The 12,520-nt window shown below is 29.2% G+C and overlaps 1 protein-coding gene across 1 annotated transcript; it reads right to left on the bottom strand.

Moving 5' to 3' along the window:
• Positions 1 to 304: 304 nt before the first annotated feature.
• LOC149374215 (uncharacterized) lies at positions 305 to 1,961 on the bottom strand. The gene is made up of 4 exons (XM_089594809.1): positions 1,778 to 1,961; positions 1,025 to 1,128; positions 559 to 661; positions 305 to 417 (listed from the first exon to the last, which is right to left on the bottom strand). The coding sequence occupies exons 1-4, from the start codon at positions 1,959 to 1,961 to the stop codon at positions 305 to 307; spliced, it is 504 nt and encodes a 167-aa protein (XP_089450935.1).
• Positions 1,962 to 12,520: the final 10,559 nt, after the last annotated feature.

Raw genomic sequence — 12,520 nt, 5'->3', positions numbered from 1 at the left:
ATGTGTTAATTACACGGAGGTAAAAGAAGCCAGATTTGTTTCTTTCTTTTTCTGCAGTTTAAAAATTCAATTATGCGCCATGACGAAAAAGCCAGAAAATATTTTTTATTTCACTGGTATGCAAACATAAAAATATTTTGCAGTAACTTCTTCATGTGTCAATGATGTGGGTCTATATACGGTTGGAAATGAATTTAGTTTAGTCAGGAAGAAATGTTGTTTATTAGTTTTTTTACATGCTCATTGCCTGTTGGGCAACTATAACTACATAAGTCAATACAATTGTTGTCTTTTCTAAATAAATTTAAATAAGATTTAAAGTGTGCGCAGCATTAAAATTCCCCATAAATGATTCGATCTTCATCAAGCAACCAAGAAAGTTTCCAACTATCTCGCAATGGTTTGTTTCAACTGAAACTATAAAATTTCAACCAAATAATCATAATTATTTCCTGAATTTAAAAGATTGGTTATATGTTTATGTAATTCATTTTTTAAAACCTTTTCAAATCCACATAAGGAAATTTATCAAATAGATGATTAAATCAAATGATTTACCTTGAGGTATGCACTTTGTGGCTTCGTCAATTATTTTCTTAGGTACGTTAGGTGGTATTGAAGAGAACAAGACTTTTTCATCAATGGTCCCATTAGGCTTCATCTAAAGCATTTGCCAATACAATTACGAAAGTCATTAATTGATCAAGTAAAAAAAATTTTATGAATTTTTTTCCAAACATTACTGAAATTTATTAAATTTTTTAATAACGGTTAAATTTTTTGTTTTTAAATTAATTTATAGTATATTTTGACATTCAAATGCATCCAAGTCACACAATGAGTTCTGGCTCTGAAAAATGATAAATGAAAAGTCAGAAAAGTAATAGGAACAGTGCTTCATTCAGAAACATGGATAGTAATATAAATGGCATTGTCATATAAATTTCCCCAGATTTGTTTTATAATTATTTTTTTTTAGCTTATGATTCAGTAAGTAAGAGATTTTTATATTTGTTCAACTTACACTACCGGTTTTCTCCAAGATACAGGCTATAAAGCAATTGATTTTCTGGTCCTGAACTATCTCTTTGTTTTTTTTGATCGATTCGTGAAATTGTTTAAGTAAATCTGGAAGATAAATAGTAAGTACTTAAAAGTAATAACTAAAATAAAACTATTGATTCAACGGAGAGCTGTCCAAAACCATGAATAAAAAAAAAAGAGATTTACTTCACAATTGATTTTGAACAACTGTGTACATATTTTGGTACAGTCACGATTTCAATCTTAATGTATATTTTCTAATACTCAGTTTTATCTTGAGATCGTACACTTTTGACTTCATTATCGACTTCTAAATCGTAAAATTTTAACCTTAAATATTTAATTTCGTATCACTACTTTAAAATATCACTTTTGGAGTGTAAATTAATAATTTATACTTATTTCTTTAATATTTCTTTAATTATAAACTGAAAAAAGTTAAATAAGATTGAACAAAAATTCAATAAATCAGGTTTCGTAGTTGATTACGATCTACCAAGTATAAATAATAGTTCTACTATTAAAATTCTCAATTCGTAAATAAATAAAAATACATGCATGCGATACAGCTAAATAAATGATACTTTGTAACATATTATTATAATAATAATTAAATAGGTTCCAAAAATATTTAAAAAATTTTAAAATAACGCATATTCCCGTAACACTTGTACATTTATGATCTTGAACTTACGTCATGTTTATAAGGTATAAGATTAAGCTAGACACTAACCCTTTTCAATTCCTGTTTCAACAAGGCAATCCTTTATGATCGTCGTGATATTATCTTGTTTTTCTTCTTTGTCAGTATCTATAGAAAAATGAACAGTCATAGACGAATTAGTCGTCTTAACACTAAAGGTCCCCTCACAGTAAATGACTGAGGAGAGCAAAACAACGATGGCGTAGAACTTCATTGTGACTCTGTAATAATGACAACTGCAAAGAGTAAAACTTACCCAAGAAAAATCGCCAATCCTTTTTATACCTGATTTTTTAATTTTTTTCTGGGAGGGTGGGAGGTTGTATAATTGATAATTAAAAGTCGTTGCGTGGGCGTATTTACTGGGATGAAAAAATGTTAAACAGGTGGGGATCAGCACATTACTAGACCTAGAGTGTTTGTATTTTTACCACTTATGTTTTTATACGTGGGTAACGTAGAAGTGCGATAAACTTAACGATGTCACCATTTACAAGCCAGAAAAAATGAAGCCGTCCGTGAAATTACTGTGTGTTTACGATTTTTGGGTGCACTAAATAATATACAAACTAATAAGTATTGTAACCCCATATCACTTCATTTCCTCCAATCCAGTGATTCTGTAAGTAAAGAATATACAAAGATACAAAATAAAAAATACAACTTTGAAATTACGTAAGCCAATCTTTTTGTATCTCTCGGAAAAATAACTTTCAAACAAATAACTTTCAACGTTAGAACACGAAATTTCAAAGTTAATAACATCATCAGAGGTAAATACGAAGAACTTCATATAAAATTTGTTATGGATTTATAAGTATTTATTATTTGTTATGATTGACCAGTGTCGAAAAATCATACAAAAATATAATAAACACGCGAGTTACGCAAGTAAAAGACTTATTTTTCTATTCAAAATTTTAATAATCTTGATTTATCCTTATTTCAACTAACTTGTTTTTGTTATTTTTCGAAGGACAAAAGAATGTTTTTTTAAATACTTTTATCTAAAGTTATTCGCAAATACACAGTAATTTCACGGTTCGTAAACGCTGTCAACGTTGACCTTATCCTCACTAGCTCGCACGTGTACGTACCCATTATATAACATAAGTACGAGTTTAGGTCTAACAATATGTTGATCCCCACCTGTTTAACATTGTTTCATCCCAGTAAATACGCCCACGCAACGACTTTTAATTATTAATTATATTACCTCCCACGCTCCTGGAATTTGCCAAGAAAGAGAATAAAAAAATCAGGTATAAAAAGGATTGGCAATTTAGCTTTACTTTTCACGCTTGTTATTGTTATTATACGCTCATTCTGCTGTAGATACGCAAATATTGACTATACACTATGAAGTTCATCCCTACCGTTGTTTTGCTCTCTGTCGTTTATTACGTGGGAGCCTTTGATCTCAAGTTGAAACATTCGCCTATAACTACTCATTTTTCTATAAAGAGACTCTCCGAAGAAGATGAAAAGAGGACCGCCGTGATGTAGGATAACTGTTATTACAAAACAGGAGTTAAAGATGGTAAGCAGCTAGCCAAAACCATAATACCCAACGAATATGACACTACCTCAGGATCATAGATGTAAAAGTGTTATTAAATATGTATTGCTTATTTATGTAGTGGTTGAATCTTTTCGAAACGTTATAATTTTTTTTATTAAAATAAGATGTTGCAATGTATGCCTGTGCCAACTCAGTGAAAATTTTTCGTAATTTTACAACGCTTTTTTAGATCGATGAAATTATAATAGATGCGTAAAAATTAACAATTTATAATTATATTAAAAGTTTTCAGCTTTCCATTTTATGTGGGTACCAAAGCTGTTTGCATTAAAAATTTTTTGTTAAATCTTGTTTAGAATTTATAATGACTCATTTTGCAGTTAGCAGTCATAATGGTTTTCTGATAAATAAAGGAATTATTGAATTTTATTTAAGACGAATCTGACTCACTATGCATCAGATAATGTTAACATAAAGCGACTTATGAAATAGTATTAAAATAAATAGGAAAAAAAATTTTTGGATTACAAAAAATTTTAATCTGATAAAAAATAAATTGATTTATAACTCTATTTGAGAGTCTGAATCGTTACTTTACCCAAATGGGTTTACATAACCGTTTCCACCCATCTTTGGTTCGCGGTTTTGGACAGGTCTGTAAAAAAAATTACGAATTTAATTTTAATTATTTTAAACATCAATTATTTTTTACATGCACTTCAACAATTCTACGAAGCGGTTAAAAAAAAGGGAGAGATTATTCCGAACAAGAAATTTTATTGTTTTATTGCTTGCGTAATGGAGCAAAGGAATATGGTAAGTTAAATAATTATTTAATAAACCATGGTTACTAGATCGTTGCCCCAAGTAAATAAAACATTTATGTATATGTCATGAAATTCGTATTCATGTAAAAAACTTATTTGTATTTGTTTCGTCTGTAATTTGATATCTTTAAATTTTTTTCAGCATTTTTTTATTATAATATAAATAGAAAAAAACACAAATTATACGTAATTTGATTTATAAATATAACTTCAATCTATTATCTATTGAAAAAATACGTTCTTTGACTATTCTCGTTCGTTTTTATTCTGAAGTTAAAAAACTTAAAAAATCCCAATAACTTTTTATAAAAGTTTTTTATTTGATAATTAATAATCTTCATAAATGTTTGGACGGGTACTTTAGATGATGCCTAATGGAATCATCGACGAGGAAGCCTTTCTCCATGAAATCCCACCAGGCATGTCCCAGGAAAAAATTGACGAGGCCATAAAGTGCATACACGAAGGTAAATCATTCAGTTTAACTATTTATTTAATAAATTTTCTACTGAAAGTTTGAAAAGGTTTTAAAAAATGAATTACATAAACATATAACCAATCTTTTAAATTCAGGAAATAATTATGATTATTTGGTTGAAATTTTATAGTTTCAGTTGAAACAAACCATTGCGAGATAGTTGGAAACTTTCTTGGTTGCCTAATAAAGATCGAATCATTCCTGGATGAATTCCTGAATTGACACCTCTACAACTGTTGTTTTATTTTATTATGTAAACATTTTTTAGTTATTTTTTATGCTTCTTTATTGATGTATGATAAATAAATTAAGCTTATAGAAAAAATTTGTGTATAACATGATTATTGCAGTTAATCGAGTTAATCGTGCTACGCTTACTTTTAGTATTAATTATTTAGATTAATGCAAAAAAGACAACCATTAAACATATGGATTTATAAGGTTGAACCTGTCCAACGAGAGGTGAATATATAAAAAAACAAATAAACACTGTTTATAGTCATTTTGTAATGTCATGGAAGTCGTCAGTAGTTTCATGAATAATAAAAATTGTTCATTTGTTATGATGAACTTGACCCTAGGGTTCGTTTCAAGGTCCAAAATTTAAGATTATGTTTTCAGTGGAGAGCTTTATTTATTATGTCAAATTTGATGTTGGATGGTAAAAATGTAAACAATATGAGACTCTAAATGATTATTTTCTTTTTTTTGTGATCTTAAGAAGGTCCAAACAATTGAGTATTTAAAAACCACTCAGAATTGGCAGTCACAATCATGAATATATAACAAAACTGTTTATTTGTACAGTATATTGAAAAACCACGAAAACTGGGCCAAAAAGTAGCTGCTACAGATTATCATGATTATTCTTTGATATTTTGATATCTTGAAATTTTTCTTCGTAGGAATTAAATTTTATTAGTAGTTGTAAAACATCTCAAATTAATTAATTTCCTTTTACTTGTCTCTTAAAAAAAAAATTTTTAAATCTAAATTTTTTACTCAAAACTTTATTATACAATGTCGATTTGTCACTATAAAACGTTAATACCAGTCTTGATGCTATTTAAAATTTTTTTTTTGCAATTTATTTAACTATTGGGATGTCCAAAAATTTTTTAATACAATTTTATTAATCAATTTAAAAAAAACAGGAATTTTCTTCCGCTCACATCACTGACGCATGGGTAAGCCTGATTTTGTTTTCTAAACTTTCTAAGATCTAAGGTCTATTTAAATTAGTATAGATGATTATCAGTATCGAGTAAATAAATTATTAGGAAAAATTTTTATGAATAGAGTTGATGTTTATTAAAATCAAAAAGGTATTAATCAACGCGTGAATACTGCAAGAGCTCTCCTCACATTCGGTTGAAATTAATTTTCAATCTAAAATAAAAATTTTACATGCAGTAACTCTTTACACTCTAAGTAGACTTTTGTAAGAATACCGTTAGGCCCTATAGGGTAAAACTTAAATTAAATTTGTTTGTTTACTACTATAACAGTGATGAATAAAAAATCAATTTAAAAAACTGACGTGTTGTCTTATTTTATTTTTTTTATTATTATAATTATTTATTAAAAAAAATAAAAAATAAAAAAATAAGCACGAAAACACACACACATAAAAAAATTTTTTTTTTTTTTTCTTATGACTATTTCATGAAGTTTTAATACTTCTGTTTTGTCCTCATTTAAATTACTTTATTTTTACGACCATTTGATTAAGGACAGAACAATTTTACCTAACTCAACATTACTTTAAAAATAAATGATACTTAAAAATACGTCAAAAAACTTTATCGTCCACAGTCAGACGTAGATATGTCGTATTTTTATGGACGATTATCTTTATTTATTCATGTATGTATAAATCATCGATATAATCGTCTCCTTACTCGCACTTGTACATATCTATGTATAAAATACAGGTGTCAAAAATTCACACAAGTGATTGAGTCATGCGTTTTTTTCCACCTTTTTAAAACAAAAATATCCATGCACGGCTTTGGATTGTCAATTATGTTACCCCCTGAAACAGGTCAAGAAATATAATAGAAAGTCGGGTATATAAAGAATTACTGATTTTTCTTGGGTTGACTTAATTTTTTGTAATAATCAGTACAACACGAATTTTGCAACAAACATTTACGTACATTGTCACAATGAAGTTCTTTGCTGTTACAATTATGTGCGCTATCACTTGCCTTGTTGTTGCCCTTCCTCAAGTATGGAGTCATTTGGTTTTCTTTTACAATTATTTTGTCACGCTTGTGATGAAACTTTTTATAAATGTTTTGATAAAATAATACTTACTTAATTTTTTATGCAGAGACTCTCTGACGAACAAGAGACCAAGCAGTTTAATCAGGAAGTGGAAAATTGTGCTGCCGAAACGAAAGTTGAAAAGGGTATAGGCAAATCACCTATGTTAATATTAAATTCAATATGAAAACCAATTTTAGATTATAAAGAGTATGGATTCTTTTAAGAATCATAAATGTTTATCTAAATTACAAATTTTTGTATTGAAAAAATATATACACTAAAGTATGCCTTCCTGATATATATATATATGTAATAACATGAACTTGAGAATTTGTACATGAGATCAGAATGTATACGAATTCCCAAATATTTTTTTATGTATTTTGTCTATTAAAATATTTCACATGCATTTAGTAGTCAGTATATTAATGGCATTTTCTGATCAATCGAAAATTTAAGTAGGAACCCTTAGCTTTTAATTCATGCATCTGGTTCATTACGTCGAAAGTCGTTATGAGAATATTAAAATAAATAAAAAGAAAAAAAAGATCGACCATAAACTTGATTCATTATACGTCTGGTTCAAATAAGAATTGGTTTTAGTGTGGATTTAGCCCTTATAGGTATAGTAATGGGTTAAAAAACTCGTTTTTAATTGAAAAAAAATTTAATTTTTAATAAAAATAAAAAGTCTTGTTTAAAAAAAAACGAATTTTACAGCCCGAATCGTAACTACACGCAAGTAGATTCGCAAAACCGATTCTATGAAACGAGAAATTAATTATGGCCTTTGACTAACATTATTTGACTGCAGCTCTGCATAAAATGATAAGTTTAGAAGAAAAGTGTTAAATAATGTGATTATCTTTTAGCAACACTTCATCAATTCGTTAAAGAGTTCCAAGAAAATGGAGAGATGATCCAGGATGAGAAGCTTCACTGCTTCATAGCCTGTTTATTGGAGAAAAACGATATTGTACGTTAAAAAAATACTTATATGTTTCGTGGATTTTTGATAATTGCTTTACAATAATCAACGTTTACTTAGCAATTTTTTTATTTATATGATGATTTCATTGTTATTTTAGCAAACATATTACGTAATGTTACAGAAAATGGAGAATGGAACTTTTTTATGGGATTGTTTGATTAATCGAATGTCTCTTATGATAAATGTTTTAGATCAAACGTAACGGGACTATTGACAAAAAAGCTTTGCTGTCTGAAATGCCAACTGACATGCCCCAGAAAAAAATTAATGAAGCCACGGAGTGCATACCTGAAGGTTAGTTATTTCACTGAATTATTTGTTTTAACAATCATAATTTCTAAGAACTATGTAGGTTGATGAGTGAAATTCTTACTAGTGAGAGTTTGACAAAACTATTGAACTAAATTGCACGAAATTACAGCTATGCCTTGGAATTAAGAAAGTGTTAATCTTTTGGGTAAAATTATTTTAGTTGCAGGTAGAAACAATTCCTGTGAGACCGTCGGAAGAATCTATACTTGCTTCATGAAGATAAAATCATCTCTGTAGGTTTGACCTTACTGGCGATACCTTGAAAAAATTTGTTTACGTTGCTTATTTTTTAAGAATTGTCAGTTTTGTAATGTAACTATTTTAACTGCACTTCTTTTTAATTTCTTGTAAAAATCAATTAAATATATGCAAAAAAATGTACATCAATTAATTTATCATTGTAGTTTTCTTTGTGTTGATATAATTTTAATACGTCGTGTATGTTTTAATGACCATATTAATTTATAAAGTTGAAAATGACAAGTAAGTATTTAACACGACAAAGATCACAGAACACAATAAAGGTTTTTGTAAAGAAATAATATTTATTGCCACCAGCACATTTAAAAGATTTCAAATGAATGTGTAAATTTGTGATTGTTAACATGTGACACTTAAGTACCTTTGGTTTTTGTTAAAAGGTTATTTTTATATTTTTGGCTTATGATGAACATATTGGGTGTTTCCGTGAAGCATGTTTTTTTACTTCCGAGTAATTTTTTATTATTTTACTTTTTTTTTTAATTTAGACTTTTACGGTACCCTTGGTGAAAAAGAAAATCTAGTTCGCTCCCTGATGTGATAATCATAAAGAACCCTTTTGCCTCCAGACCTGATTGTTTTGGAGATTCTTCAGTTATTTGTGTTGTCTCCGTCGAAGTACATACGCATTGTTGTATTACATTATATATTATTATGTTATAAATGGACAAGGCTAAGGTGCGGTAATGTGGGAAGAGCGGGCAATAAAGGATTCAGTGAGGTATTGTGTAGGGGCTGCAAAAAAGAACCGGAAAAACTTGAACACATTTTCACGTGCTTGGGCATAAAGGAAATAATTAGCGAAATTTGGGTGATGGAAGTGGAAAAGTGGGATCTAACTGGATCGAAAGATGAAGTAAGAGCTAAGGTTTTAAATTTACTGAAAGGGGATCCGATTAGGTGTTTCTGTAAATTTAGTAGAGAATTAGAAAAGAAAGACTGAACAGATCAAGAACCGAGGTACCGGGAAGAAGGGGAGACGCAGGAAGGGGGTATAGATATAGCCTGACGGAAGAATCGAGAAAGAAAGTAGAAGCGGCTAAATGCGCACATGTGGGACTGCCACGGGGTAAAGATCAAGTGAAAAGAAAGGTAAATAAAGAGGGGTATGAGAGATTGCGGGATAGAAGAGATAGAAAAGTAGGTAAACGAGCAGATAAATGGCGGCGGCTAGAACTCGAAGCGTATAGTATAAGAGACATGGCGAATGCACGGGACTGTCGTGCCAAGGGGACAAATATTTGTAAAAAGAATATGTATATTCTGTACAATGGAAATAAAAATTATTAAACTATTTTATTAAAAACTGTTATTATGTTATATTTTATTTATAATTTTAATAACTTTAACTCACTTTGAATAAAATTGCTTTATTTGTATTTACAATCATTTGATCAAGGAAAACGTACACTGAATAATAAAAAAAAAAGGCCAACATGACCTCAAAATTGCAAAAAAAAAAAAAAAAATGCCTACAATTTATAAAAATAATATGTCCCCCACAAATCAAATATTCAAACCTTTAAATTAATTAAGCCATGCTTTCGTATTATAAGAAAGCCACGAGCGGAATTACGCTTTTTTTTAATTTTATTTTTTTCCGGTGCCTATATGCTTTAATTTCACGGGCGGCTTCCTTCATTCGTTTGTCCATAAATGCCATCGTTTAACCTCATTTTCACCCACACGTCGACAAACCTCCCGCGTTAATAATACACACGGGGTATATATTATACCAAATAACTTCCACCTGAATTACACTATTTTCTATTTAGGGAAAAATGCTTACGTGCGAGCTTTCAATCGTGAATTACACAATCCACAGTATAACGAGCCCAAACGGAAAATCGGGTATATATAGAGTGCCGATTCCTCGCGAGGGAGCTCTTTGACAGTAGTCTGGAATACGCGCATTTTACATTGCATACTTGTACATAGAGTCGCGATGAAGTTATTAACCACCATTATTTTATTCTCTGTCGTAAATTTCTTCGTTAGTGCCGTTCCTGAGGTATGGGATGAATCGTTTATAACTTTCCTTTGTTTTTTTCACTCTAATTTCGTGATAAAATTTTTTAATTTATCATTGGTTTGTTAACAGGGATTCACTGACGAAGAAATACATAATAACAAGATGTATACGTCGTACACTAACGATTGCATTGCTCAAACAAAAGTTGATGAGGGTGAGTGTTGAATGAAAACTGTATATGCATCTAATAAATTTTATCAGAAATTTTGAGGGAAAAAAATTGTTGAATTTTATCGTAATAATTACTTCGAAAATCGTTAAATAGTTGTTGATGGCATGGATTTATTATTGGATAAATGTTGTCAAAAGTACATTAGATTTAAAATAATTTTCATTTACTGTGCGGCCAATTTCAGCATAAATCGAGTTGATTGTAAATCAAAATTTAAACATGCATTAACTTGAAAAACTTTGGTCTGAATATAAAATCAAGTTTCCTTTCAAAATAGACTTTAAAAAATTGATATTCTGAATGATAAACATACTTAAAAGAATTATGATTCAGCACTGGTTCAAATAAAACAGCAAGTAGATAACGTAGTGATTTTCGATTTATGGTTTTGCGAGAAACGAGTGGCTTGGGCACAATGGAAAAAGTATTTAATGGACTTTGAAACGGTTTAAAAAAAATTTTTTTTTCGGAATCAAAAGTATTGTTTTTGTTGATCACTTTTTTTTATTCAATAGTTGCAATAAAATATAGAGAAAAATGTATTTTCTAGGAGATAAGTGCAAAATAAATTTTATATATTTAAGTTTATCGCAAAGTAATTCAAATCAAATTTTCAATTTCTTTTTTTATGACTTTGACTATTTTTCCACCTTGATTTTTTTTTCTTTTTCAAACTTTAATGGTTTGTTTATACTAGAAAAATTTTTGTTAAACACCCTTTTATAAGAAATGACGAAAAAAAATTTTTTTTAGTACACATAATGCTTTACATGTTAAGCAAAAATTATAATGCGAAAAAATTTAAAAAGCATCCGTGTCCAAGTCTGGAAATGACAAAGATAATTAGATGATTGAAAATATCGATTTTTAGTTGTGATCCGACAATTCATGAAAGATTTCCAAGGACACGGGGAGTTGGCCGAGGATGAGCCACTTCATTGCTTCTTGGCTTGTGTACTAGAGAAAATGAATATCGTAAGTTTAATTAATCTCTTGTGAGTTCAAACATTTATACTATTCATATTCTTTGATTTCTGTAATTTGTCATTCAATTGATCTTTCCATAGCGAACTTAACAAGAAAAAGGCTTAGTTTTAATTGTTGAGTGTATTAATGCAACCTATCGAAGCAAAATATCTTCAAACTCTTTAATTATTTTTGTTTTTGCGCTGGAATTGCAAAAATTTAAAAAAGCTACACTAAAAATTTCTAAAAAAATTCTTAAAATTTTTTTATAACTTTAAAGATTAAGCTCTACGCTATTTTCCTCATTTTTTTGTTATTTAATATTTTTGTAATTTAATGTTGAATAGTATGTACAGAACTGCGCTTAATTGAACTTATATGTACATGTGTTGCGTCAGTAAACTACCATCTAATTTTGTACTTTTGTAATTGGGCCTCTGTCCCGTTGATTAAATAAATAAATAAATAAATAAATAATTGTTTTGACAATTGCTCTAGTTGCTGGAGGATGGAACCATTGATGACAAAGCCTTACTCGACCATTCTCCAAATATGTCCCCAGAAAAATTAGACAGAGCCATGGCATGCTTAACTGAAGGTGAGTTGTTTAATTTAACAACCAAAACCACGAAATATAATTTAGTTTGATGGGATTCAAATATTTGCTGTGAGGATTAAACAATTTTTTTCAAACTAAATTATTCAGGGTATAAACATGAGTTTTAACTAATACTTGAAATAGTTTGATTAAGATTATGCATTAATTTCAGATAAAAAGGGTTCCTGCGAGATTGCTGCGGACTTCTTTGGTTGCTTAATGAAGGTCCAATCATTTTCGACTTGAATTAACGACGCCTTAAAAATTTTCCATTACCTTTATCACGGTAATTTGTCGTCTAACCGTCGAGAGTTTTACACCACGATTATTTCAATATACTTTT

This window comes from Copidosoma floridanum, unplaced genomic scaffold (genome assembly GCF_036245765.1).
Source record: "Copidosoma floridanum isolate Cflo_tuat_1 unplaced genomic scaffold, Cflo_Japanese_pri ptg000021l, whole genome shotgun sequence".
Classification (NCBI taxonomy): Eukaryota; Metazoa; Arthropoda; class Insecta; order Hymenoptera; family Encyrtidae; genus Copidosoma; species Copidosoma floridanum.
This window is presented reverse-complemented; position numbering and strand designations above follow the sequence as displayed.